General features: G+C 45.3%; 2 protein-coding genes across 5 annotated transcripts in view; both read right to left on the reverse strand.

Annotated features, from left to right (window-relative positions):
- Positions 1-6,390: 6,390 nt before the first annotated feature.
- Positions 6,391-14,564, reverse strand: map2k7 (mitogen-activated protein kinase kinase 7). Of its 2 annotated transcripts, XM_040187071.2 has the most exons (12): positions 14,348-14,564; positions 12,756-12,803; positions 10,108-10,252; positions 9,829-9,895; positions 9,160-9,273; positions 8,450-8,569; positions 8,249-8,356; positions 7,961-8,140; positions 7,761-7,841; positions 7,211-7,353; positions 6,861-6,906; positions 6,391-6,780 (listed from the first exon to the last, which is right to left on the reverse strand). In XM_040187071.2, the coding sequence occupies exons 1-12, from the start codon at positions 14,469-14,471 to the stop codon at positions 6,637-6,639; spliced, it is 1,320 nt and encodes a 439-aa protein (XP_040043005.1). In that variant the 5' UTR covers positions 14,472-14,564; the 3' UTR covers positions 6,391-6,636. The 2 variants fall into 2 exon arrangements, with proteins under 2 accessions (XP_040043005.1, XP_040043004.1); XM_040187070.2 differs by lacking the exon at positions 12,756-12,803 and having other exon boundaries at positions 14,348-14,549.
- Positions 14,565-15,861: 1,297 nt separating this feature from the next.
- The window catches only part of pkn1a (protein kinase N1a), a 33,536-nt gene continuing 21,879 nt past the window's right edge, over positions 15,862-27,518 (reverse strand). For all 3 annotated transcript variants that reach the window (XM_040186786.2, XM_040186787.2, XM_040186785.2), the window contains exons 6-23: positions 24,489-24,634; positions 24,126-24,339; positions 23,411-23,605; positions 22,973-23,082; positions 22,735-22,878; positions 22,379-22,454; positions 21,522-21,657; positions 21,153-21,237; positions 20,573-20,652; positions 20,220-20,295; positions 19,690-19,781; positions 19,379-19,555; positions 18,917-18,979; positions 18,601-18,677; positions 18,363-18,505; positions 17,908-18,015; positions 17,700-17,780; positions 15,862-17,518 (exon numbers count right to left, since the gene is read on the reverse strand). In XM_040186786.2, coding sequence (XP_040042720.2) covers positions 17,315-17,518; positions 17,700-17,780; positions 17,908-18,015; positions 18,363-18,505; positions 18,601-18,677; positions 18,917-18,979; positions 19,379-19,555; positions 19,690-19,781; positions 20,220-20,295; positions 20,573-20,652; positions 21,153-21,237; positions 21,522-21,657; positions 22,379-22,454; positions 22,735-22,878; positions 22,973-23,082; positions 23,411-23,605; positions 24,126-24,339; positions 24,489-24,634 — 2,207 coding nt within the window. In that variant the 3' untranslated portion in view covers positions 15,862-17,314. The remainder of the gene's footprint in view (positions 17,519-17,699; positions 17,781-17,907; positions 18,016-18,362; positions 18,506-18,600; positions 18,678-18,916; positions 18,980-19,378; positions 19,556-19,689; positions 19,782-20,219; positions 20,296-20,572; positions 20,653-21,152; positions 21,238-21,521; positions 21,658-22,378; positions 22,455-22,734; positions 22,879-22,972; positions 23,083-23,410; positions 23,606-24,125; positions 24,340-24,488; positions 24,635-27,518) is intronic.

Consider the following 27,518-nt stretch of genomic DNA (forward strand, 5'->3'; position numbering starts at 1 on the left):
ACCTGCAACAGGAGCAGGGGTGTGGTACTTCTGCACATATGATACAAAACACATTACCGGCTGTGGAGGAAACAAATGTAAAGAACATATAAGAGTGTGTCCATCCATATATTTATCTCTTAATAGTTTTAGAGCCAAGGAAGCCAGTGAATTGTGTAAAAACAGTGCAGTTCACAGTAGTCTCCCACAAGACGTCTTTGCGCTTGTGTACTCTCTGTAAAAATAAAATTAATAGAGTAACTCCAATCAAATAAAAGAAGCAAACAATTAAATAAGCAGCTAATCTAACCACAACATACTCCAAACAAAGGGGGAATTTGTACCTGGACTTAAGTCTCCCATCCACCAATGAGCTTTTAGTTTAATTTACTTCCATATATGGCCAGAGTGTGCTGTGCAGAGGTGGAGGGAGGCGTGGTCTTTTGTTGTGTTACTGCAGTGCGGGTGTAAAGTTTCTTGTGTGAAACCGGGTCATTACGCAGAGCCCTGCTGCTTCAGACCCGTCACACATCAAAGATGAGCTGATACAAATCATTCATGCTGCAACATGCAGGATGAATGAAGCACAGCAAGGACAAGGACACCCACACACTGTTGGCATGTCCGGGGTGCTTGCACTTTGTTTTATGACATCAAGCAAAACAATCACACAGCCTTAAATGTAAACTTTATATTGTGTAGTATGGAGAGGAGGAATTACTTTAATTACCAACAGCGCTTTCATATTGTGAAAACAAATTGTTTGCTCTGCAGAGGCCTTAACAGGAAGAGAGGTGGAGGACTGAGGAATGAGTGAGAGACACTCATTTTAACTGTTGGTTCACTTCTGCAGCCTCAGAGTCTTTTCTTACACCACCAACACATGTAAGGCAGCTTCCTGGTGATCTCTTCAGGACAGGGAAACTCTCTCACACACACAAACACCATGATAGCCTCAGTGTAAGCCAACTATACTGTGTAATACACACATCAGTGAGGATACCATGGAAAAGTGCCTCAAGTTGGATCAAGCACGGATCATCTGTCGTGTTGTAAGCTTTCAACGTGGTGAAGCAGCAGTCGTGTCGCGTCCTGCTGGAAATTGTGGTAAACTTTACTGAAGGCGAAAGTGCAGAGGCCTAAAGAGGAAGAGAGGTGGAAGACTGTTGTCAGAGTAAGTCTGCATGGAAGTTTACTCTGACGTGTTTGAGCTCATCGGCCTGCTTGTGTTTGGAGTATTGAAGGCAGATTCGACCTACATTGATTACAGTTATTATACAGAACTGGGACATAAACCCTCCAAATCCAATGCATCCTTCACACCTGCTGCCCCACTGAAATACCTCATGGTTTGTTTGTTGACAAGAGGTGTGACACCATTTGCCCCTGCGTGTGCTGTTGTGTGATACGTGGCACCGCTACACCTACCTGGTCTCTGAAGGAATAGTGCACCCTGCAGTGGACAAAGCTGTCTGTTACAAGATGAAGTGCGTGGACAGTTAGAGCAGTTTCAGCTTCATGTTCGCCGTTTAATACAGCCGATGAAAACATTTCGGTAATTGCAACCTAATCACATCTGGGAATATTGAAATTAGTCTAGATTATTTATTTCGAATGAGTGCTACACAGCCTTAATGTAAAATAAGTAATAAATAAATAGTCAGTGTTATCCATGCATAGATGTTTACATTACAACTTACCAAAACCCTCCTGCTGGAAAAGAACAAAAATGCCACCATGCCACATCAACTTTTTATGAGTTTTTATTTATTTATTTATTTGATTTTTAAGTGTTTTAATGTTTTTTTCTTCAAAAAAATCCTGAGGTATTCACAATATAATGGCATTTATTCTTTTTGAAATGAGGCTGGGGGGGTTGAGGGGATAAAATACAGTCAAAACACAACAAAGAGGAAAAACAGAAATGAAAAGGCAGTTACGCTGCGTCGATTGATGCAAATCTCGACACAATAAATCCATGATGTTGTACGTACAAGAAGCTTTTAAACTGCAACAGCGTAGACTAAAGTCAACCCTTCCCCCACCCTGCACACTAGCAAAGTCATGCAATCTAGATTGCATACAGGAGAAAAAAAAAAAAGAACACAAGCGACAAACCTCAACGATGTTTTCAAAGCAGGCGTGTCCCACCTCGCTAACAGAGGTAGGTTAATAGGTTAATAACAAGCCAATCAGTCCACTATCATATTAGTCATCAGCTGGAATACCGTAAACTTAAAAAAACAACAACAAAGAAAACACATATCTTGTCTGCTTTGTAGCTGGCATTCAGATTAAAAACCGCACAAGTTTCAAACGATACAAGCTTTGACTGAGTGTGATCATGCCGAGGCTGCATTGAACCATGAGCAGTTTGTTGGTTGGGCCCTCTGAGGGGAAACAGTAAGCTAAATAGGTCTGACAGACGCAGTACAGCCAGAAACCGTCCACGCTGTAGGTTTCTAGTTCGACCCGTGGCTTCGTTACTTTGCAGAGTGTACGTTAGTATGACGGCAGGATACAATATTTAGCTTTCTGTACTCTGATGTTAAACGCCCATGAGAGTTTGCCCTCCGAGAAAAAGAGATTCACATAAAACAAATGGCAAAAAACAACATACAAACGACCAATAAATAAATATCAGTGAAAAAAATACACTGTTGAATCATTTTCGTGCTCTGTGTCACAGATCCATGATTGGTAAAATAACTGCTGTGACTTAAAAGGAAATAAGGAAAACACCTGATATTCTCCTCGCTGCACAACAATCCCAAATCTGCAACACAAAACAAAACATAACAAAAACAAAATAAAACCCATCACAAGTGCAACATCAGTCACGACAGTTTCAGCATTAGGGGGAAAAAAACTCTGGTATTTGACCAATTAGCTCATTACTACAGCATCAGACAAACCAGAAAGAATAAAAAAAAGAATAAAGAATACTCACAAAATAGAATAAAAAACAGAATTAAAAAAGCAGGGGGCGGGGACGAGGAGAAAAAACAAAATAAATAACAGCACACAATTCATGACCCAAACTGGGGTAACAAGAAATAAATTGATCATGATATGTGATCAAAGGAAAACAACATAATAAAAAAATACTATTAGACTTTCATTTCAGAGGTTATGTTTTTGTGGCGGTTTAAACGAGGCGGATGACACTGCAGCGTAACGGTGTCAAAAACGATCGCTCCACCTCGCCAGCTAAGAAACCTAAAAAAAACCCTCAGAATAACGGACAGCAAGGTCCAGCTCTCAGCACTCGCTGGGATCACCCATTTATTTGTTCAATTTTGGTGTCATCTTTGCCCTGAATAATAATTATAACAAAAATAATAGTAAAACGGTAATCATGATGAAAAAAAAACAATGGCAAAAAAGAAAAGCTAATAATATAATAATAATAATCACCATCAATAGACTTTTGGTAGACTGATAAACACATCTCTCTCTCTCTCTCTCACACACACACACACCTCTGACAAACACTGTCGGCTATTATTGACACAGCTCCTCCTCAACGACGAGTGATGGGTCAAAAGTGAAACAAATAGATATATATATTGCAAAGTTGACAGAAAAAAAGTGTCTTTTCCCCAAGTACACAATAATTAAACATTTTCAAAACAAACAGACTATATGTGTAAAAATTATAAATAAGGGTAAAGTTTCGTGCATCCCCGTCCCAACCAACCGCTGTCTTCAAAACAACAAACAGAAAACAAAACAATGGCAGTTACAACGGTGACATATAACATGCAATGGATATACTTTACAGCATTGATCGGTATCTCCCAAAAACTACAAATCCCACAACTAACCCACGAGCCCCCCCCCCCTAACCCCAATACAATCCTTAAATAATCGTCAGCTCATTCAAAACACGTCTCTTGCTCCCGCTTTCTTCTCTAGCTGGGGGGGGGGGGGGGGGGGTTTCTTCCCCATCCAAGCAAGCGGACATGGTTTGAATGACTGCATAGTGAAAATGATATTTGGTTAACTTACAAATGGGATCACCACACACACACACACACACACACACACACACACAAGAACAGCGCTGCCCCCCCACTCCACACACACACGCCCCCTCCTCTCCCGCTTCCTATAGAAATATTTAATGTACATTGTAGCCGAGAGTAATCAATTATACGGTCAATAACAATATTCATAACAATAACAGCAACACTGTTTAGTATTTTCTGTTGAGTTGCGGACACCTTTGGTGTTAACGGTCAAGGTCGTCCAGCTGGCAGACGGCCCGTGGACAGACGGGGGGGGGGGGGGGGGGGGGGGGGGGACAGAGGGACGTAAAGCACCTGGACAGACAGACCCATCAGCCGCATCGACACTGTACAGTTTAGTGTTACAAACCATCAACTCCTGCCTGCATGCACACACACACACACACGAGGTGACCCGCCCCCTTCTAATCCATCCCTCACTTGCTTTTGCTCTCTCAACCTATCTCACACCTGCTCTGTATTTGGTAACACATGTTGACTTGTTGACTGCATTATTTCACTTATTTGGCTTTGATGTAAAAATGTAAATGTAAAATTAAAAAAATAAAATAAGAAGTATTTGTCCTTTGGGGAAAAGAAGTGACAGCAGCGTCTAAAACAATATAAAGTAGCAGCAGTAGCAAAGTAAATAAATATCATTGTTTAAACAGAAACAGTAAACTCCGCGCAGACTAAAATCACAATTGGTAGGTTGGTGAAACACCACGAAAGCTTTTCACGGCACCCGGCCGGCATCGCAGCTCCAGCTGCCTTCCCCGCGTTTCCTGTCTCCTTATTCACACACCTGCCTCCTCCCGCCACACCTCGATTTGTCTCAACTTCCGACCCCCCCCCGCCCCCCGCCCCCCACCCCACCCTTCTCTACACTCCATGTCTTCCTTCCCGGCTGCCTCCGTCCTCTCCTCTCATTCCATTTCCACTCATCCTCTCGACCACCTTCCTGAGTCGCTCGCTCTCCCACACTTAACGGTTTCCTCTCTACGTCGTTGTCATTTCTCGGGTTCTGTGCGTCTGGCAGCGATTCGGTTCGGCCAGCGTTGCAGATTGCCAGTTCAGCTGCGCCTGGAGCTCCTTTGTCCTCACGGACGGAAGAGCCAACGGTCACTCGACTGCAATGGATCAGTCATCTAAATCGGTCTTAGGTCACGGAAGGTAAGTTATGATTTCATGATTAATTGGAACAAGTCACGATTTGTTTACATTTTTCTTCCAAGATTGTAGGAAAGAAATTGGAACTTGCAATATCGTATCGAAATTGGTACTTGCAGACTTGAAAAAATTAAGAAATAACTACTTTATAGTCCTAAAAGGATTTGAAAGTGATCAATTTGAACAAAATGATTTGAGAGGCAGACTTCAGAGTCAATACAAACATGTGTGAAGCCAGACGGGACCCTAAACCAGTAGTTTGAGACCCTAATAACACCACCACACGTGTCTGAAACGCAGCCTTTGGTACCGCCGCGGAGCACCACATCCCACTAACCCGCAGACAGACGAGTAAAGAAACGCTCGACTGACCAGATTAGCTCCCGTTCTCTTCCCCCTTGATGAAAAAACACTGCTTACCTCCAACGATAAACTCCCTCCTTCGACTACTTTCTCTGCTCTTCTTTCCCACACTTCTCTAACTCATCTTTTTCTCTTCCTAGTATACATCTCCATCTCATTTAGTACATCTACGTCCAAACCCACACAAATAAATCATAAACAACTTCTACAAAGCTAGAATGGAAAACATTTTTTTTGTAAGTCTTTTTCATCCGTTTTCCCTCCAATTGTTACAGCTGCTAAAAACAATGATGGTATTCTAAACATATTTCATGTCAGAGTTAGTGAGAGTTTCTATCCTTGCGTGTTAAAAATGAAGCCATTGAGTTAATACATGATGGTGTGGTGTGTTTGTGTTACGGGTGTAGTGTGAAGGTCAATAAACGGCGAACAAACATAAACATGCTTATGGAAAACAGCCAGTGACTGTGTGTTGATATCCACACACACGCACGCACAGATTCAGCCTGAGAATGTGTGTCCGTAGGAGTACCTGAAGAAGCATAGATGCACCGGACATGGTTGTGTCCATCCTAAAGTTTGTGTACATGACAGATGTTTGCTAATGTAGCAGATGCTTTGTTCCAGTGTGTAGTGACTACTCTGTTAATTGTTCCAACGACTTGGATCAACGCTTGAGACAAACACGTGGGGGAAACACTAGTGACAGGTGGATAAAATGTAGAAACAACACACACACACACATAAACAGCTTGTGTGTTACGTAATGGGAAACATTGTGTATAGATGAACAAAGCTAACTACAGCGTGTGCGCCCTCTTCTCTCCCCTCCCTCCCGTGTCTGTCTGTCCAGATTCAACACACAGTCTAACAGCAATTTAGCGGTTTATTTTCAACAACCCGCTCCATCCAATCATCCATCAGTCCATGTCTCTGTCCATTGCCTCACCGAGTCTCCACCCACCCCTCTCTCTCTCCTCTTCCCCCCCCCTCCGTGGGCTCTTCAGGTTCTCCGGTGGACAGATGGACGGGTTGGGTGGAGGGGGTGGAGCCTAACACTAGGCCGCAGTAGAGCAGACCGAGTCTGGCTAAGCTAACGGCAGGCTGGGCTCGGCTACCTACTGAAGAGCGAGTGGAGCTGGTGCTGGTGGGTGTAACACTGACTGCTGCGAGGCGACTCGGTGCGATCCATCACCGCCTGGAACCAACCGGCCACGTCCACGTCCAGCACCTCGTAACGGCGGATGAAATTATGCTCCTGAGTGACAGAGACAGACTGTTTAGTTACATCTCACCTTTGGGCAGTTCTGGCGTTTCTCATGGTGACTGGTTTCTTACCAGCAGCTGGAGGTATTTTGGCCTTTTTCTGTGATCCTTTGTGAGGCTGTGAATATTAAAATTATAAAGATGAAAGGTGAGTCAACTTTGTTTCTTTGCAGAGAAGGTCCATGCGATTTACATTAAAGTCACGATCCGATACTATACATAAATAGAGTAAACAAAAAGCAACTAATCATGAGGCCAAGAAAACGGAAACATGCTTGCTCTTGAATGTGACAGATCTCCGGTCGGGCATTTGGTTCCAGAGAAGAGGTCCAAAGTGGCTAAAAGCACCGCGGTCTTATGTACAGCCAGAAAAACTCCCTCCTCCACAAATTAATCTGTTTTAGAGTGACATTTGCACTGACCAGTCTTTGACGAAGGACTGGAAATCGAGGGAGAAGCCCATGCCGAGAGGCAGCAGAGGAGGATCCTCCTGCAGCACTTTGGTCAGGACCTCAAAGTCTGTCTTGCAGTTCTTGTAAGGAAACTGTCCAGTGGCCAGCTCCACCTATAGGACACAAGAAGCCATTAACATCTACTGTCAGACAATAAAGCAGCACCACCCAGCCCATGGATTTATTTAATACCAAGCAAAAGTATGAATGGCATTTTTTCCTACGTGTTTGTGCATTTATGTTGAGTGAATCTGTTATTTTGGCTGTTGATCTCAGGCCTGCGGTGGCTCTGTCCTCAGGTAAGCACTCGCGTCTCTCAATAAGATACAAACACAGATTCAGATTTGGCAGAACATCCCTGTCCTCGAAGATGAAGCTTTATATAGCTGGTTTGAGGAAGTCTCGTCTTATGGAGCGAATATATCCACGTGAGATTGAAGGAAACGGAACCGTTCCCGAGATGACGTGGTGCCCACTTTCAGACCAGGTGCACTTCTTTTATGGTGATAAAACATTTTACCAGAGAGATGCCGAGGCTCCACACGTCTGCTCGGATGTCATAGTCAGGTTTGGTGGGATCTGGAGGGTCTATTCTCTCGGGCTGCAAGAACACAAGATGAGCAAACACTCTGTTTAGGGGATTGGCGTGCGCGTCATGTGTCTATTTGATCGTTTTCTGTTTGTGTAGTGGGTGGAGAGCTGTGGGTTTTCTCCACTCACCGCCATGTAGGCGGCGCAGCCGGCGCTGCGGGTCTTGGCCTTGGAGTCGACGAGGCGCCCGCTGATGCCGAAGTCGCAGAGCTTGATCTGACCTTTCGCGTCCAGGAGGATGTTTGAGGGTTTGACGTCCCGGTGGATGACGCCGTGCTTCTCCTTCAGGTACAGCAGCGCCTTCACTATCTGGAGCGGAAACAAACAAACACAAACACACACAAACACACACACCAGTTCAGAATCTAAGAACAAAGAGGGCAGCGACACGTGTTCCCATCTTTTTGCGCAACTTACGGCCACGGTCATCTTGCCAAGGATTCGCTCTGGGATGGGGCCCTGGATTCTCTTCTTCAGCTTCTCTGCACACGTTCCCATCAGCTCCATGGCGATGAATACATCCGTCTGCACAGGTAAGCAACACACATCCAGCTTTTAGCAGTTTATGTAAGAGATCTGTTTGAGGTGCCTGTGTTATATTATTTCGGGGACACCCACGCTGGTGACTATGGCGCCGTAGCACTGGATGATGTACGGGCAGTCATGACTCTTCAGCACCACATCCAGGTCCATCAGGATCCTCTTGTTCTCGTCCTTGTTTCCCGTGCGACGCATTTGCTGGTGACGCCCACAGAGAAACAAACCTTTAAAAAGAGTTCTTGAACAAAGACTTGATTGACGGCATGGTTGTTAAACAGCTCCAACGGCGTCAATTAAGTCATTTCTTTAATAGGAGGGTTGTTGCATGCAGGGTAATTACTGCCACTGTGTTGGTGAATTAGTCACAGTTAGAACACAACAGAGAATCAGAGCACTAAGCCGGGGTTAGCATCGCGCTCTCGGTCTATTTTGATTTGTCTGTTGAAAATAAGCCTCAGGACAATAGAGCCCATATACTACTCAATTGAGGAAATATAGTATATATAAATAGTATAGTTTTTATTAGTATAGTATTACTTATCATTTGTTATAACCTGGTTCGGTCCTGTTTCTGTCCAATCAAAAATCTATTTTTTGTATGTATATCACATTCCTTATTCATTCCTGTCAATTTGTAGATTTCAAAACGTAGGACTTGGGTATCATCTGGTCCCATTGCAAACCTATTTCTCTCTTTGCCTCTTACCAACTTATCAACTTACTAGTAGGGCTTCATTTTGAGGCTGATAAGTATGTAGCGTGAACGGTTGGGTGCCTAATGTTCTTACTTTGACCGCAATGACATGGCCGGTCTTCTTGAATCGCACTTTGAAGACTTGTCCGCAGGTGCCGCTGCCGATCTCCCCCTCACTGATCAGGTCCGTCACCTCCGCTGGATACCGCTGTGTCAAACACAGACCAAACAAAACTTTTGGGTCATGCTCAAGACATTTTTTTTCTTGGTCAAAACATTCATGATGTTTTTTTCCACACTCCAGGCTAAAAATAGATGAGGTGTGTGGGAGGGCTGGTAACCCTCAGAATAACAGCACACGGTGGGGAGACGCTTCTTTTGAATTAAATCACTGTGCGACGGAGATGCGGAGAGCGCCGTCTCACGGAGTGTTTCATGTAGGAACCCCTCTTGGCGAGTGAGGAGAAAAACAACCAGCCAGCAGGAGTCATATCCTTTTCTCATGCATCTTCAAACACTGACTGGCCTCGACTGTGGTGCAACCTGAAGTCTGTAATAAACCTAAATGGTTCAACCCATAGTACATCACCGTTTCATCTTGGTAGAACACTTTAAGACTTTTATAATAGTCTTTCTATACCCCCCCCCCCCCCCTAGTTTTTATGCACGTACATTTGTTGGGGACTACTTTAAGCTGTGGATTGGCACACACTTATCAACCCAAGTCATGATCTCTCATGTAATGCATCATGTCTCATCTCACCTGACCATCGATCTTTAGATAACCCGTCTGTTTCATGATCTCCTGGAGTTTCTGGTCAATCTCTGCACTGTGGAGACAAAACACACAGAAAAGTTCAATCAAGGAAATTTGTTTTTAATAATATACATTTTCCTCATCATCTGATTAATTTGATTCTTTGCAGTGGGCTTATTTTTAACAAAAAGAGGCGAGTTGTTTTCCCACTTAAACAAGAAGTGAGCATAAATACATTTCCTCAGTGGTTGCTGCTCAGATGAACTTCCGCTCGTGTCCACTTACTTCTCTAAGCTCTTCTGCAGGCCGTACGGAGGAGTGGGCAGGGTGAGCATGTGTCGCGGGCGGCTTGGGTAAGGGTGATGCTGAGGCGAGCTCTCTGTAGACGACGATCGGCTGCCCCCGTCGTTGGCCAGTGGCAGCTGGAGGGCTAGAGGAAGGGGTCGGAGGGGGGGGGGACATGACACATTAGAAAACTGAGCGAACGGCACAGTACGTTTGTCGCCCGCGGCCAGCATGCCAGAGGAGGTAAGATTACTTATTCATGCACTCGCTGACGCCGCCCTCGTAGAGGTTTGAAGCTGATGTGAACCGAAAGCTGATTGTGCGTAATAACTTGTGCTGTACTCTTTTTTTTTTTAAACACATCTCAATGTGCTCTTTGGATCAGTGTCTGATGATGTATGAATGTGATGCACAATATCTGTCCGAATGCGATTTCCCACGAGACACCGAGAGAAATTGTCCTTGGTGACGTCGAGAGAGTCGTTTCAGCCCTGCTATCTAAAGAAAATAAACTCTGCATAAACAAGTGTTTTTGTTCTTCGCCGATGTCCCGACCGAACGTTAAAACAAGCAGGACGGTGATCTCAGTGCAGAAGCATCGCCATTCTCGGGCAGCGAGGGACGGCACAGCGTCGCCCTGCCGAGAGGACCAGTTTAGGGATTTGGACCTCAACAGATTATCTTTAAATGGAAAACTAAGGTTCATGAACACTTGGGTTGTCTTTCAGTGGCTGCAGAGATAGTTTCATTCTGCAATTCACTTTGTTATTTCTTTCCTTTAGCTTGTAATTTCTTTTAACCTCTATCATAATTTAACTTCTTGTGTTGGTTGGCCCATTCGACGTCTTTGTTACCGTGTTCCCACATGTCAGAGATTTATTTTGCGGGATACAACGTCATCAGAACCGACAAACGAGGACCGCAAGAATGAAAATAAAAGTTCTAAAAGCCGTTTTGACATTGAAGCCAATATTATTCACACAAAACTGCTCCTCCTAGTTGATACACCAAGATGACTTAGAGGCCTCGGGCAACATTGGCAGTCGTAGGTCCTCAACCCATAACTCTAAAATCATGTATTTAAGGACATGTTGAAACTCAGTTGTCCTTGTAATATCAGATGTACGTGCAAGCAAGTGATCACTTATTTTCAAATGGTAAAAAGCGTTCTACTACTAGGACCGACCTGTCATGCAGCCAAAAAGCTCACACTACGCTTATGAACGCTAAGCGTGGGACGAGTTTAAATACCAACTTCACTCCAGAAAGCTTTTTTTCAGAACCAGTTTTCTAAACCGGGACATGCAGCCGCGATCAAGTTTATCATTAACATTGTTGTAGTTTGTGTAGCACAAGGCTGGCAGCTCCTCAGTCACCTGTGGATGGATCAGCCTGCAAGAAGGAGAATCAGTTAGTGAAACGGGAGGACGGGTTAGTGTGGGGAGGAAGACGGATTCGGGCAGTCTTTGGCAAAGGACGTATCTCCTTAGTTCGGCTGGCTCCAGATGGACAGACGGGACATCAGACGCAGCGATGAGACAACACAAACACAGATTCTCGCAGGCACCGCCTCCAGCTCACATAGTGCTGCTGCAAAAGGAAGGAGCAGGAAACAAAGGGGAGGAGAGGGGGATGCCAGAGGATGAATAACAAGCAAACATCAGAGAGGGACGGAAAGGGAGGAGAAAGTCGGCCCAAAACTGCACGGCACAGACTAAGCTGAAGGTCAGACAGTCAGTCAGTCAGACCTTTTCTTCGGTCAAAGAAAACAGAGGGCGAAGGAGCAGCCGGAGAGTTCAAAGCACTCCTGCAGACGGACCGGTTGGGGATGCTGGATTAGAGACTGTGGCGGACGAAACAAAACCCCAAACATTGTGACGTGCAGAGAAAGCTGCATGCACCGCGTCTCTCCGCCTCCGGCAAAACAGAGTTTAATCATCACACTCACACACACACACACACACACACACACACACACACACACTGAACATCAACGCACACCAACACTGCCCTGCCACTGGCATAGACGCACGCTGACGAGAGAGAGGCGTCAGAATGGAAAGATGGAGAGAGGACGTGACTTGAGGGGGAGGTTCAACATATCTGGGGGGCCTAAATATGAGAACTGGGGAAGGACTGCATCCATAGACAAGGGTTTAACTGTCTAACCCCCGAGTGGAGTTTCTCCTTATCAGATAAGGTAAAGAGAATAAGACTTGCGTGTGTACTAGTGTTCCATGTTGTGGTTAATACACGTCTATGACAATAACAACCGCGCCTGCTGATGCCGACATAAATCATTCCTCAAATTTTATCTGGTTACTTAAGAGACCTTCGAGTTGATCAGGAGGAAAAACAGACATGATCTTTTATTTACTGGAAAGGGGGAGATGGAATTTTGCAGCCATTTGTTAAAGACTTAAGAAGACTTTCCCCCCCTGACTATTAATTACACGGGATGTAAGAAACACACATTATAGTGTTAAAAAGACATTCTGTGTTTACTTCTGATGGGATTCAAAAGATTAGCAACACATTGATAAGGGAGGTGGGTTTAGGAGGTGAAACGGGGGCGGGTGCTGCAAGGTGGGGGTTGGGTGAGGGAGAAAGAGGTGCAGTGGCAGAGAGAGCGATGGATTGAATGATACCTGCACGCTGGGAAGGGGCTGGAGCAGGACTGAGCTGGATCACGATGACTAGACGGAGGGGGAAAAAAATATACACACGCGCATATTACTGTACTGTTCTACTGAGACAACCACACAAACACACACACACTATCATATAACATATGGGGGGGGAAAACGGTTTCTTATTATAAGTCCCTTGTTTTCTTCACACAGAAATAAACTGAGAAATATGAGTGGTGTGTGTTAGAGGATCATCTGTCTCTATCCTATCTTTTTCATATTGTCAATAAATCCATTGAAGAGACCCCAAATCAACAAAACGCTGGTATGTCTTTCATTACTTTCTGACTTCCAAAACCACGTCTGAGGCATAAAGTCAGAAATCTTTAAAAAAAGTCACCCTTAATTTAGCTCGGTCATTTCCTTTAACAGCGGGACACTGTAGTTTTTAGCAAATGTCGCTCAGACAGACTATTTTCTGTGGTTTTGTGGACCCACTTGGAGCTCTAATGACTATTTGTAGCCGCAGTATGAAGGACATCAGCTCAAAATGGACCATGCGTCCATGTCCACTGTAATGAAACTGCACCATTGCCGTCTGTTTAATAAAGATGTGCCCAGACTGAAAGGGTCTTCTGATACAGACTTATTACGGGGAACTCATCAGGGACACTTTAAGTGAGGTAGCGGGGAATTGCTGGCAAACACTATTTCAATGATGGAAAACAATTGATTTTTAAATTGATTTCTTTGGTCTATTCCATAGATTAGTAAACAATGAGGCTGGTGATATTCTGTAGGAAAATACAGAATAGCACCAGCCTTTTTTATTTTTTACCAGAAAAGGGAGAGAAACTGGATTGGGGTCGAAGTGATGATCAGCAGAGGTGAATTGGTGTTTTTCACGTCGTTGGAGAGATATTAAAGAGGGGTCTGTCTCAGGGTTCATTTCGGTGACACATGTCAGTCTCCTTCGGACGGCCCTCACTCCATAGTCCCTAAAAGAGACGCGACTACTCACGTCACGTGTAAAGCAGCGCTTTATGGAGGAGATGAAGCGTTGGTACCGTGCGGGGAATGTTAGCTAGCCGTTGAGGCGGCACAGCGTCCCTTTTCTCGAGGGGTCAAAACTTGGAGGTGGAAAAGGGGGAAATGCCTTTGCCGCAGCAGTCACGAGCAAAACACGCAGCTCGACCGGCTACATGGCGCCGGCGGGACCGTTCACAAGCGGACCGAACACGACACCAAATGTTCGGAGGGACGCCGGGCCTGCCACCGACTCTCACTCGCACCGCCAGCTTGTTAGCCTACTTAGCTCGTTTGACAGGACAGATACGGAGCGGGTTTCAATACGTGACTGCCAGCGAGACACCCCGTGACAGCGCGTCGCCGTGTTTTTCACGTTTAGCTTTGCTCACTCTCGATATTATGCCACTTGATAGGACCGCAGCTGACAGTGGAATAGACCGAGCGAGCCGCTTCGGCGTTTGTTTATGTAGCTAGCCTGTTAGCCTGTAGCAGCTAGGCGCAGCATAACACCTCCGCCTCTTCGGTCGTTCCCCCGGCTGTTCTGCCCGTTACCGACTCCCCGGTGGTCCCCGGACACTCACTCGGCCTCGGACGCGTCCGCTGCGGACTCATGTCGATGCTAAGGTCGATTCTCCGGCGAGCCTCTTCATTTTCCTGCTTTAGTTTCTCCTCGATTCGCGACAGCCTCTGTTCCAGCGACGACATCTTGAAAAATTGAGCACCATGTAACGTTGGTTCCCAGCAGAGCGCTCTGCTCCCCTCTCTGGCAGGATGGGCACACGCACGCACACACGGGACCGCGCACTTACGTTGCTGACGTCTTCCGCGCAATTATCCCTTTGGTTCCGGCCTCTGAAAAGTGATCATTTTCTCATCTTTTGGCGGGTTTATATTAAAGGCCCTTGTGATGAAGTTGTGAAAAAGCAGAAATGTAAATATTCAAATAAAAGGCTGCACTTTGGCTTCTTTGGTTTTGTTGCCCTGGTATAATGCATGTGGGCTATACTTGAATAGAACACGTGCTATTGGGAACATGTAAATAAAATAATTTAATTATTTCAAGGTAAAGGGACATTTTTCTCTAAAAACAAAGCTTCTGCATGTTTTTGGGGACAATGTCTTCTTGATGGCACATTTACAGGTGATGCCCTTTTCCCCAGTTATGGAGGACATAACCAGTGAAAGCCACCTGTAAACTATTGATAGCTAGCATTCCATATCCGTGTGCTAACACCAATGCTAGGTTAGCAAAGGCTCAACAACTTTTTGAGAAGGCTGTAATGGTAAAATATGTTATAACATTGTTTTGTGCTAAAGCCGTGTCTCAAGTGTCCTGTATTTGACCCTGATGTGCAAAGAGCAGCATGATACAAAATGTTAGTTTGCAGCTGTGCCCTGAGAAGGGAGGACGGTCGACTCGATCTCATAGAAGCTTCAAAACAAAGGACTTCTGTTCATGTCCTTGGTTCTCATATCTTATTCGGTACGAAAGTTCCGCATCCACGTTTTACTTTATGTCAATTAATTATGATTTCCACCGGCCACTGAGGAGGATCTTGTGTGTGTGTGTGTGCTACCCTCAGCTTCACCTGAGTTCTTATCTCAACCTGCTTTGCAGCTTCTCGTAGCTGGCACGGAGAATGTCCTTCATGTGTATTAAAAACTCAGCCTTTTTACTGCTCGGAGACGCCATTTCCACAGAGCACCGTGATACGTGCCTGTGTATTTGACCTCCTGCTTGCAAGCAATAAATTGACTTTTTGCAACTTTGATCATTCATCAAGACTGTTTTATCAGACAAATCATTCTCTTCTACAGAGCTTTTATTGAAATATTCCATAACAAGGCCTCAACGTGTGTGTATGTAACTTGCACCTAATGTCGGTTATCAATTTCAGATGCTTCCGAAGATGCTCACGCTTTAGGTCATTATGTGGCATCATCCACGGTCGATGATGTTCTCCTGATTACTGTGACTTCATTCAATTTAGTAAAAAGATGACACAATACGAACAAAATCCTCACCACAATTCCATTGATATGTTGAATTACTGCCAACTTCTTTTTTTTTGAATGAAGGCTCTCAGACAGAATATTCACACCAGATTTTCTTTATAAAATAAGTCTCATCCACGCACATGGTTTTGTGAAGTCATACACAGGATAAGTAGAATCCACGCACCATACATACATAGCTTCACAACAAACCTCAACAAAGATGGTAAAATGTTACAGAAGTTTATTACCACTGGCTCATATTTTCTCACATTAATTATCCCGTTTCAAATTCTATTGCCCATTTAGAAACGTATTGCCAGGAAAACTTGTTTTACTGGGATCTCGTAGCGGAGAGGAGTCCTTCAATCAGACGCTGAAAGAACTGTTCCAGCGCCGTTTGTCGAGTCTACAGTCAGATAAAAGTGTCTTGGAGGGAAATTACTTAATGTTCACAAAACTCTCAAAGCATGACGACGACAGCTGCGTCTCACCAGTGGACAGACATCCAAACGTTACTCGTACATCAAGTCTTAGTGTTGTTTTTTTTCTCTAAAAAAGATAAAAAGATACCATCACCTGGTTTCCATGTAGCTTTTATGCTGATCGTTGTGATTCTGTGTCTGTTACACCAGTTTTATATCAAACTACGTATAACGGGTTATCCGATTCAAAAGTCTGGTGGGTATCGAGTAAAGCACGGAGAAGGTGACCTTCATAAAACAAGACTTCTTTACAAATTGCTAATGTAATGTTTGTGGCATTTAAAAAGGCAATTCAAATAAGATCAGCACACACATTTAACAAGTAGTTCTAAAGAAAAGTTGGTTTCTTTGTACCTCACAAGGTAACACAATCTGCCAAGCGACGGTGAGCCTGACTGCCGGTCGTCATAATCGTGATCTGCTGAGTGAAAATCCACTCTGAATGTGACGTTTCTGTTTCCACTCTTCTCGGGTTCAGCGCTCCTGCTGCTCTGTACAAAAGGGCAGTGAAGCAAAAACAAAATGCTTTTCTGTGGATCAAATACAAATGTAAGGCATTGGTATGAGTGGACTTGAACCCCGCCGCCTCCCCAACAGTCCTCTCACAGCTGCTCATGAAGACAAAGGGGAGGCGGCATTTTAAAAGGCTACACGAGTCCGTGGTGTGTTGTAACAATGGTTTGAGGGGGGGGACTTTGTTTAGTTTCTCCCACATTTCACCTTGTCGTGAAATGTCACCATCTTCTCTGTCCGTGCTTTTATTTTCTCAGTCCTCCATCTTTAAAAACCCCTGCAGTCTCTCTCACACACACACACACACACACACACACACACACACACACACACACACACACACACACACACACACACACACACACACACACACACACACACACACACACACACACACACACACACTCCCCCTCCCCCCCCCCCCCCCCCGGCTTGTCCGCATTCATTCTCAGTGTAAAATGGGGGCTGCCGCGCGGTCAGTAAAGGCCGTCGGTCCGCTCAGACCGCCGTGAAGGCTTCCCAAGCGCAACATTCCTCTTGAGGTCTGTGAGCCCACTAGCAGAGGTCAGAGACGTAGTCAAAGTCACAGAAGCTCTCCTGGTCTTTGCGGGAGAGCACGCGAGGCTCACGCGGCGGCGTCAGCGCCGGGGCTTCGGCGGTGAACTCCTCGTCAAAGTTGCTGACGTCTTCCTTGCCGACAATGGAGGGGATGAAGGGAGGGGGCACCTTCTTCTGAAGCAGCGCCTCCCAGTCCACGTGCTGGAGATAAAGAGCCGGAGGGATAATTACAATTATAATTACATTCTGTTTTAGTTTTGCATTTACAGTTTCAAGAAGGAAAAGTAACGGCATGTGAACACCGTCGTCCACCTCAACCACACACTGTTTTTTGTGTCTGGGTGTGTGAGTATGCATATGTATATAAAACAGGTGTACTTACTCTGAAAAACGGCTGCTTTTTCACTTCTTCTGCATCTTTTTCACCAGATCCAAGTCGTCTCTCTGGGTTCCTTCTTAACAGCTGCTCACAAACACAGACGCACACAAATGTCAGTAAATAACAATGGTTTCTTGTGTAAGTTGTGTTCATGGGGTGTGAAGTCAGCAAGAGAACGAGACATTGTGTCTTTGTGCGCGTGTGTGCTCACCCTCCTCATGATGCCGATAGCCTCAGTAGACAGGAAGCGTGGATAACGGACTTCATCATTTACAATACTGTCAAACACCTCCTCTTCGTCATCGCCCGGGAATGGAGACTACCAACACACCAGCCAGCGTGTTATTAACGATGGTAAACACAGCACTTAGATTATTAATTATATGAATGGATAATATTCCATCTATATTTTTCTCATGGGGAATTAGAAAATGCTTGGCTCGGCACCCTCTCGTGGGAGCATTGCTAAGTTACAGTAACAGGAAACATTTGGAGACAGTGGTATGACGACGACTAAAGTTTCAGATCCGAGGTGCACTTGGTGCACTTTCTGAATCCAAACCCTGTAAACTAACCAGTTGGGGATGTGTGCTCCAACAAAGCTTCCTCCAGCGTTCAGCCCTTAGTCACTAAGAACTGTGCATGAGACAGTGTACCAATTCTCACCTCTCCCACCAACATTTCATAGATGAGGACACCCAGCCCCCACCAGTCTACTGCCCTGGTGTAGGACGTGTCCGTTAGGACCTCCGGGGCCAAGAACTCTGGAGTCCCACAGAAGGTACTGGTCCGGTCCCCGAAGCCCATTCCTTACAGACAGGAGGCAGAAACATGACATATTGAGGCCAAAGACATTTAGAGAAACAAAATTAAAAAGCCGCCACTCAGTAACATTGATCTCCACCTTCTTTACACAGTCCAAAGTCAGCGATCTTCACATAACCATCGGTGTCTAGCAGCAGGTTGTCGAGCTTGAGGTCTCTGGAAGAGGAAGAACATAAAAGATGTAGCCGAGCATTAGTGAGTCTTTGCAGCATTTCAACGACAGCAGTTCTAAAGAGTTTGGTGAAGTCATGCCTGCTCCTCAGTGAGACTGAGACACAGCGGCGCTTTGAGCTAAACGCTACCATCAGCATGCTCATGTTACTCCTCTGGGCTCGACAGATTTAAATGGCAGGGTGTTTTTTTGTTTGTTCCTTGTAGTTGTGTTTTACACTCACCTGTATACAATCTTATGGTCATGGAGAAACTGAAGTCCAAGAACTACGCAGGCTGCGTAAAACCTGGAGTCAAACCAAAGAAACATTATTATTAACCTGCAATAAAAGGCAAGAAAATGTTTCCGCCGTAATGAGACACTCTACCACTTCCACCGTGTGTCTACAGTCTTTAATCCGATTAAAATGACCTTTTCATTATATACTGGGAATCAAGGAAATATTAGTAACCCCTTTAGTATGATGCAGTTCATACGTCTTATAAGACACACAAGTAAAAAGAAGTGGGACAAACCGTCCAATGATCGTTTTATTATCAAGTGGACATTTCACTTTCCCTGGACTGTGTTCCTCGCTCAAAACACTTTGACAGTTAATTCACAAACTTGAAAAGCCCTGAAAATGCATTTCATTTGCATCATTTTCTCTTTCTCAAATGCAGGCACACATGCAGTCGTTACGTACACGGCTCGCGGCTCGGTGAAGACGTCTGTGTGGATGTGCATCATCAGGTCGCCTCCTGCCGTGTACTCCATGACAAAACACACATGCTGTGGAGTCTGGAAGCACGCAAACAGGTTGACCAGGAAGGGGTGGTGCGACATGTTCACGACCTCAAAGATGCGCTTCTCGCACATCAGACTGCAGGAGGAGGAGAATGCAGAGGCAAAATAAAGTGAACAAGACAGGAAAGAGAGACAGACAGGAAGTGTGGGGATGAAGAGACGTGGAGGCAAATGGCGAAAAGAAATACAGCAAAATACACACAAACGCACCTTTCCACCTCATCCCGAGCAACAATATCGCCTTTCTTCAGGGCTTTGATGGCGTACATCGTGCCCGTCTTCTTGTATTCTGATAACAACACCTGGAGACAAACACATGCAGCAACAGCTCAAGTATTTCTTTAAATGTACACAACCTGTACAAGGTGAACTACGGGCTTCTAGATGCATTTTTCTGATTTAATGAGAAAGTATTATTGAACTCAATAGGGTTGTACAAAACTGTCTGGCCCTTTAAGGCAAGTGTTTTATTTAGAATAAACATAATCAACATGTATGTTGAAAGTCGTTGAAGGTCAAAGATTAAAAATCTTCAGAGAAAAAAAAAAGGCTTTTGCAAATTATTCTGACTATTCCAGTTGCCAAACATGCACTCAGCTCTTCAATTTGTGCACATATTAAGCTAAAAAAGTTAAAAGAACTCCCTTTTTTCTTCTGTGTGTTGTTACAGATCTGAGTGTTTCTGTTTGTTATGCATTCAAAGTTAAAGAAATAATAAGCAGCCGTTTATCAAACTGTACCTTCCCAAAGTGTCCCCTGCCCAGCACAGCAATCAGCCGGAAGTCCTGGAGGGACAGAGGACCTTTCCTCTGCTTACTGGAGAGACGGACACGCAGTCAGCAGGAACATTTAGAGTAAGCAACAAGTTAAAAACCATCTCAACTGAGGACCAGCCAGCATCAACAGTCATGGCAGACATCAGCTATATTTATTATTTACTTTTGGGCTTTTAGGTCAAAATATCTAGAGATAGATATCAAGATATCAAGAATATATAAGAATAATACAAACACAATATGTGAATATAATTGGGAAAAAATAGGCTGTAGATAAAACAATAAACACAGTTTATTGCTTATGCGCATTTGTGTACCTGCCAATGGACTGGGTTCGCACAGGGCACTCGGGGGTGAGGTCTGGGGGGGAGAAGGGCTCGATGACGGTCAGTCGGTCCTGAGGAGGGACACGCGAGGAAAGGAATACGAAGGGAAAAGACAGAGACAGCGAGATAATGAGGGTCAAGCGACACAATGGTGATGTCACGATAGAAGAGACACACGAGCAGCCTTCCAGGGCGCCGGTCACTTTGGGTCTGCATCACGTGCTGGACGATCCGCATGGGGCGACCCGGCGTTACTGTGAACGCAGCATTATGCTGACTGATGTGTTGGAGCTCGTTGAATGATTTCCTTCAAAAGGTTTGGCCAGTTTAAAATAGTTTTTATGCATCATTACATTATTTAAAGATGAAAGTGACTGATGAGCTTTGGTTCATCTCATAGCTTAGTGTCTAATGCAGAACTGTTTTTGTAGATCGCAACTTGGGGCTCCATGTTAAATAACCAAATCCCCTTTCATCCCACGGCCACCAGAATGGATTTACTACAATGCCCCCCAAACATACACACACACACACACACAAATTGCCGGGGTCCCTCTCCCGTCCATCTCACCGGGGTCTGTGCGTCCACGTCTCTCTTGATATCGCCTCTCATCGGAGAGTCGCTGTCCAAATTCAACTTCTCCACCGAGACCTCCCTGGAAAAAAAGCCACATTCGCACGGACAAGCAGACCAACACGGAGACGCACACAGACCGATGGACAGGGGACAAGCACAAGAGGGGAGTTAGACAAGCGGGGAGAATATTTATACACTGCCAGGAAACAAAGAGGGGGAAACAGGCTGGAGGAATGCTGCTGCGCATGATGGTGGAGTCTGACTGACGGCTATCCAACGCAAACGAGGAGCGTCTCTCTCCGGGGCAGTTAGGTGGAGCGCGTGTGCGCCCCGTGCGTTTTGTGCGCTTTGTGTGCGTCTCACCCGGCGCTGAGCATCAGGCCCTGTGTGTTGGGACTGTAGGTTCCCGAGTTGTTGGCGGTGGGAATGGCGTTTCGAAGCAGCCTCACCCACGTCCCGATGTCGACATTCATCTGGCGTGCACGAAGGAAGGCCTTGCCTGCAGACACACGGACAAACACACCGGAGTCAGCGGCGTGGGCCTGGGGAGGATGTCTGAACGTGGCTCGGATTACAATCTGTGATTTTTAAAACCGTTCCGTGAGTTGAAGCAGACTTTTTGCTTAAGCTACAACTTGAACATCCGTCTTGGTTACTTTTTGGCATATTATCCACACCCTGTGTCCTGTACAAAACGTATTGTAGATTTATTTGAATTAGAGAATTATTTGCCGTTGGCCCCTTTGTAGTCCATTTTCTCTCAATAGGTTTTAATTCATTGGATGTTATTAAAATCTAAGCAATACGATTCAATCAGACTGATATTTCCTCCTTCATTGAGTCTTCATTGTTTCACCAAAAAATACAAATCTTAAAAAGGGATGTAAAATTTCCAGGATTATTCATCATAGGAATAACGAGGGATTGTTTCTTACAGTAATTTCTCCTTCATGTTGTTAGAAATATCTCTGCTCTACATCTCGTTTAAACGAAGGACTTCCTATCTTTGTTTCTCTCGTTGGTAAATAAAGTTGTCATCATGATGAAGGGACAAGAGCTGTGCTCCAAAAGAAGATTCAGCGCTTCTCTTGTTTTCTCATTAAGTTACAGCAAAACTGCTCTTTGTTCATTTGAAAAGGTTCTCTTTGTAAACTGTAAAAAGACTGCAGTGTAGAAAAGCATTTTTATTCCAAAAAACAACATGTTCTGTGTTACCGCACCTTGTTGTTTAGAAAAGACTTTCTTCTGCCTCTGGAGACGAGGAACTCTCTCAATGACAGGGTTGAAAAATATTACCTGTACAGCGCGCACACACACACACGCACACACATACACACACACACACAAACACACACACAAAACATGTAAATTGCACATCCACATTTCATTTTCAGACATCACACTCCAAAATGTGAACCTTTCAAGTACATCAAAGCAGCATGTGCATGTGACAGCTGTGTGCGCAAGCATGTGTAGATGGGCATATTTGAATATCTTTTTGTCTCTTCATAGCAGCTGTATAGGCTGTTCCCATTTCTCTGTAAAAGGTTTTTTCAAGGTGTGTGTGTGTGTGTACCTCGGCCATCAGCAGCCCTTGAGGTTCCAGCTCCAGCTGAACTCTGTGTTTCTGGTTGTCCAGGAACTCCTCCAGCTTCAGGTACTTCAGAGCACACAACGAGCGGTAGTCCTTCCAGTAGACTGCAATCTCCATCTCCCTCGACTGAAAAAACACACAACAGCTGGACGTTTTACCAAATGGATGTTCAAATGCACTCTATGCATTTGTGTGCGCATCTGCGTGTGTGTTTACTGACCCTTTCCAGCTCCACAGTGAAGGTCTGGTCCCAGGCCTGCTCTCCTACAGTCTTCCAGGCTGTCTGTCCCACAACGCCGTTATCCAGCTTTAGCACAGCACTCACCTCAGCTACACACACACACACACACATGTGTGTGTGTTACATTCCTATTCAGAACCTGACCATTTAGCACTGACTACTAACAACACACACGTGAAAGCTACCGTAAGCTCACTCTGCCATAATAGAATTTATGTATTAAATTCCTTGGGGAAAGAGCACAAGCTTAATATCTGTGAATGGTCTGCAGTACTGAACCAATTCAGCTAAATTTGCTGAAGTTGCACTAGCTGTGCAGCTGTGTGAGCACTGACCCATAGTACCTACCCCCCCCCCCCCAGTAATTTAATGTACTGAATATAGATTTGCACACAATGTGCTGACAAGGACCCTCACATGAGAGCTCTTCTGCCTTGCTGGGGGTCTTCCCGCTGACCGAGCCGCTCCGGCCGTAGAGCCCCTTGCTGCCCCTCATGAAGGAGCGAGTGTCTCCGGGGCTGTAGCAGGGCAGCATGACAGCGACCCCTTTGGTGCGACCGGGGACCACCTCCAACAACCCCACGCATCCCAGCACCTGCACCTGTAGCGTACCTGGAGACACAGGGGGGACCGTTTAGGGACAACCAACAACGTGGGGCCAAAAACAACAACAAGAGAGGCCACATGAATACATTAGTCTAAATTCAAGACGGTACAAAGGAAAAATAATTACTGAATAGCCCATGAAGGCATCACCCTCAGTGTAGGTGACTGGAGACGTGTGTTAGATGAATAAAACCAGAGGTAAATGTGAGGTTTTTATGGTTCAACACAGGATAACCATAAAAAAGTGCCAAAATGCAAAATGTTGCACTGTGTTGATTGTGTACTAGTGCAGCGTTTCATCATTGTGTAGTTAATACCAAATACATGCAAACTCAAAGTAAACTAGTACCACGGTCTAGTATTACCCATATCGGATCATAACAAGAATATTTACACAGCAGGAAAACAAGTCAAAGTCTTTTGCTGTTGTTGCATTCTCTTCAATTCAGAGAGAGAAAGACCAGATTGAGTAAGACGTCTTTACCCTCAGCATTGCCTGGTGTGGTATTGCGTCATTGTTAATTACCAGTGAGAGGGGAGGGCTTGTTGAGCGTGTTGTACTGGTTGTGGAGGTATGGGGCGCCATGGCGAGAGCTGAAGGCCGGGGAGGAAGCCAGGACCAGCTCCTCCTTGATGACCGTGGCCTTGGGATGGTCCTCAGGCAGCTCTGCTAGACGCTGGTCCAGAGAGTCCCTCAGCAGGTCCAGGCGCTGGGACGCCTCGCTCAGACGAGACTGCGCCTACGGAGCAATGACACGGAGCGGCAGTGAACAGGCTGGCTGACGTCGTTATAAACAAAGGGGTGCAGTTTTTAGAGAGAACCAGGCTGGACAATGAAAGGGTTTGCAGGGTGTGTGTGTGTGTGTGTCACATGTGTGTCCAGCCTGACCTCAGACAGGGCTTTCTTGTCCTGGACCTTGCCGGCCCCCAGGAGTCTCAGCACATTTTTGGCCCCCTCAGCAACAGCATGCTCCACTCTGTAGTGATGCCTCAGCTCTTCAATGCGCAGCTCCATCCCACAGAGGTCCTGGTTACCTGCCGTGTTTGGGGCGGACAAATTGCAATAGTGAGTAGAGGATCGTAGAGCGCGGACGAGGCTGTAATGCCGTGAAACGCCGCATTCATCCCGCCTGAAACGTTTATTCTATAGATCGAGTTCAGCAGGTGCATGCAGAGACACCAGCGTTTTGCTTTGGATGCGGCGTGTTACGGAGAACTCCCCTGGGCGTTCCAGGTTAGGTTGATGCCCTTATGCGTTACACAAGAGGCCGACAAAGGAAACATCAGCAGCGCCCGAGGGAGGTGAGCCGCCTCGGAGTGTTCCTCAGTAAACAACATTTACTTTGGTTTTAGCCTCACGCTCCAAATGGCTTTTTCATTCCCATCTCTGAAAGCAAACGGAGCGATGATACATTTTGGATCTTTGCTGATTTTATTCCTAACATTTTCTTTTGTCGGAGAATGGAGATTTGAAATAAATCCCATTTTCTTACAGTTAGTCGAGAGAAAGAAAAATTAAAAATTTGTGAGCTTAAATACTGCATTTTACAGCAATATGAAATATTAAAGACATTTCATACAGACAACAAACAGTTGTTATACCAGTTTGAAATATCTTTAATATTTCATGTTAATTATGGCTTTTGATTTGATCAATTTAAAAAAAGAAGTATGATTCAATGATCATAACACTTCTTTTTATTATGACATGAATCATTCTGTAAAGGACAGATAAAACAAAACAAAGAAAATACCAATTGGCTATTTTATCTTGTAAAAAGGAAAGCCACAAGAACAGCAGCAAGGAAAAAGAAAAAACACTCAAGCTCTCTCTCTTGGAAAAACAGACCTGGGGTCAGCATCGGAGTTCCACCCGTGAACCCAAATTACAGCTATGTGGTCAGCTGAATTGCAGAGCAGCCACACACAATGAGGAGAGATAAAGGACAATGGGACGGATAGCATTCACCAGTATGTGCGTTTGACTTTTTAACGTCGGGTTAGTGAAGATTTAGGACGAAAGGGAAAGTGATTTTAAAAGATCTTCTTGGTGACTTATGGTGAACTTATGGGCTCAACGCGCTGCTTGAGAAACAGAGGGTAAAAAGGGGGAGGCAGAGGTGGACTCTTTTATCTCCTAATAAGGTGTTCTGCCTGGAGCCCGGACCCTGCTAGATGACCCCTCCACCGGGTGTGGTGCCTGGAGACTGTCTGTGTACGCACACACACACACACACACACACACACACACACACACACACACACACACACACACACACACACACACACACACACACACACACACCCTGTGCGAGTGTGTATGACTTAACTTACAGTAAATGTATTTGTGGGTCATAGAGGTTACGGTTTGGAAAAGCAGACTTAGTTAATAGTAGTGCTCCACTGTCGGATTCTCGATGGACGGCGCGAACAAAAAGGAATCACATCGATGGAGCAGAACCAGTCGCTCCATCTTTGGCAAAACCGGGCGCCTACATCTCCCACAATGCACCCCAACCACGGGGGGGCGGGGTCTTCGGTGGGAGATTCAGCAGTGTTACTCACGAGGAGGCTAACGACTCAGACTTAAGTGACGTCACTCAAAGTAATTTCAAACTTCACCGATGGATCCATCTGGAGGCTCTGCAAGCGTTATATCCCTCTGCACTACTTCTAAAATGACTCTGTGGAGATCAAACCATATTTATTGCGTTACAGCGGTGGAAGGAACTTTAAATCAAGAAATAGGTTTTTCCTCTTGGAAGACCCCCGGGGAAAAAGCACAGCCCGTCAGAGCAACCATCCTTCCAAATGGCCACTATCTTCTTTCCTTAAAAGCCCACTTTGTTATTCACCATCGGCTGCCTCAAGAAACAAATATATGCTCCCCAAAGGGAATACACATTCCTTAAAATCTCTATTTTGTGTCTGTTCCGTCCTACAGCTCCAAACCCTCAGCCTGTGGTGACGCCAATCAATCGGCCCCTTCTTCCCCCAGCAAAGGAGCCGTTATGGCCCAAAGCTCAGAAACCCATCAACCTGCCCAGAAAGGGGCATCCATCCCTCTGCCCCGGCACACAATGAGAGTGTGCGTCAGACAGGAGAGACCTCGCATCGGTTTGTTTGATCGCACAACCACGTCTCCCCCAACGCGCGCGTCCACCTGGCCGGATGCGGTCCTACCTCACAATGACTCACCATACGGAGAGTGTGGGGAAGAGACTTTTCATCCGCCAGCTCCTTTTGTTGGAAGATAGGATTTTTTTATTTTATTCGAGTCGATTGTGGTTATGGTCCAGGTGGGCCATTTCACATGCTTTGTAGAACTCACTCAAATATTTGTGTACACAGACATGGCTCTGTTCATCGGTCCTAATTGTCTGGGAGTAAATAATAAGCCGGATCTTTCATTGATCTGTTTTTACGCCTCTGTGCGTCGGCTGTCTGGAGCTGCTGCTCACACCCGACTGAGAGACACGCACAAGGCCGAGGCATGAAAAGCATCCGTCAGAGCCGGCTGACCACCGTGACCCCACATGGCGTCAGTTCAGATCACTTTCCCCTGACGGGAAATTAAAATGTGCGGTTAGGGTGTTTTTTTTGTTGCTCCGTGGATTGGTGCATATTGTGAAAGGATTTTGACAGGTTTACCGCTGCTAGAAATCCGATACTACTTTGATAAAGAGCTACAACAGCAAGAACCTTTCACTGTGCAACCAAATATTACAAAATATTATGAACAATGTAAATGCTGCAATGTACTCTACTTGTAATGCGCTTTTCTAGTCTTGCGACAAGTCAAAGCATCTTAAAACCCGTGGCATCATTCACACCTGATGACAGGAGTCAACACCACCAGCCGATCAGTAGCTAGCGTTCACACACAGTAGCTACGGCTCCGGGAGACATTTTGGCGTGA

This window comes from Gasterosteus aculeatus, chromosome 9 (genome assembly GCF_964276395.1).
Source record: "Gasterosteus aculeatus chromosome 9, fGasAcu3.hap1.1, whole genome shotgun sequence".
Classification (NCBI taxonomy): domain Eukaryota; kingdom Metazoa; phylum Chordata; class Actinopteri; order Perciformes; family Gasterosteidae; genus Gasterosteus; species Gasterosteus aculeatus.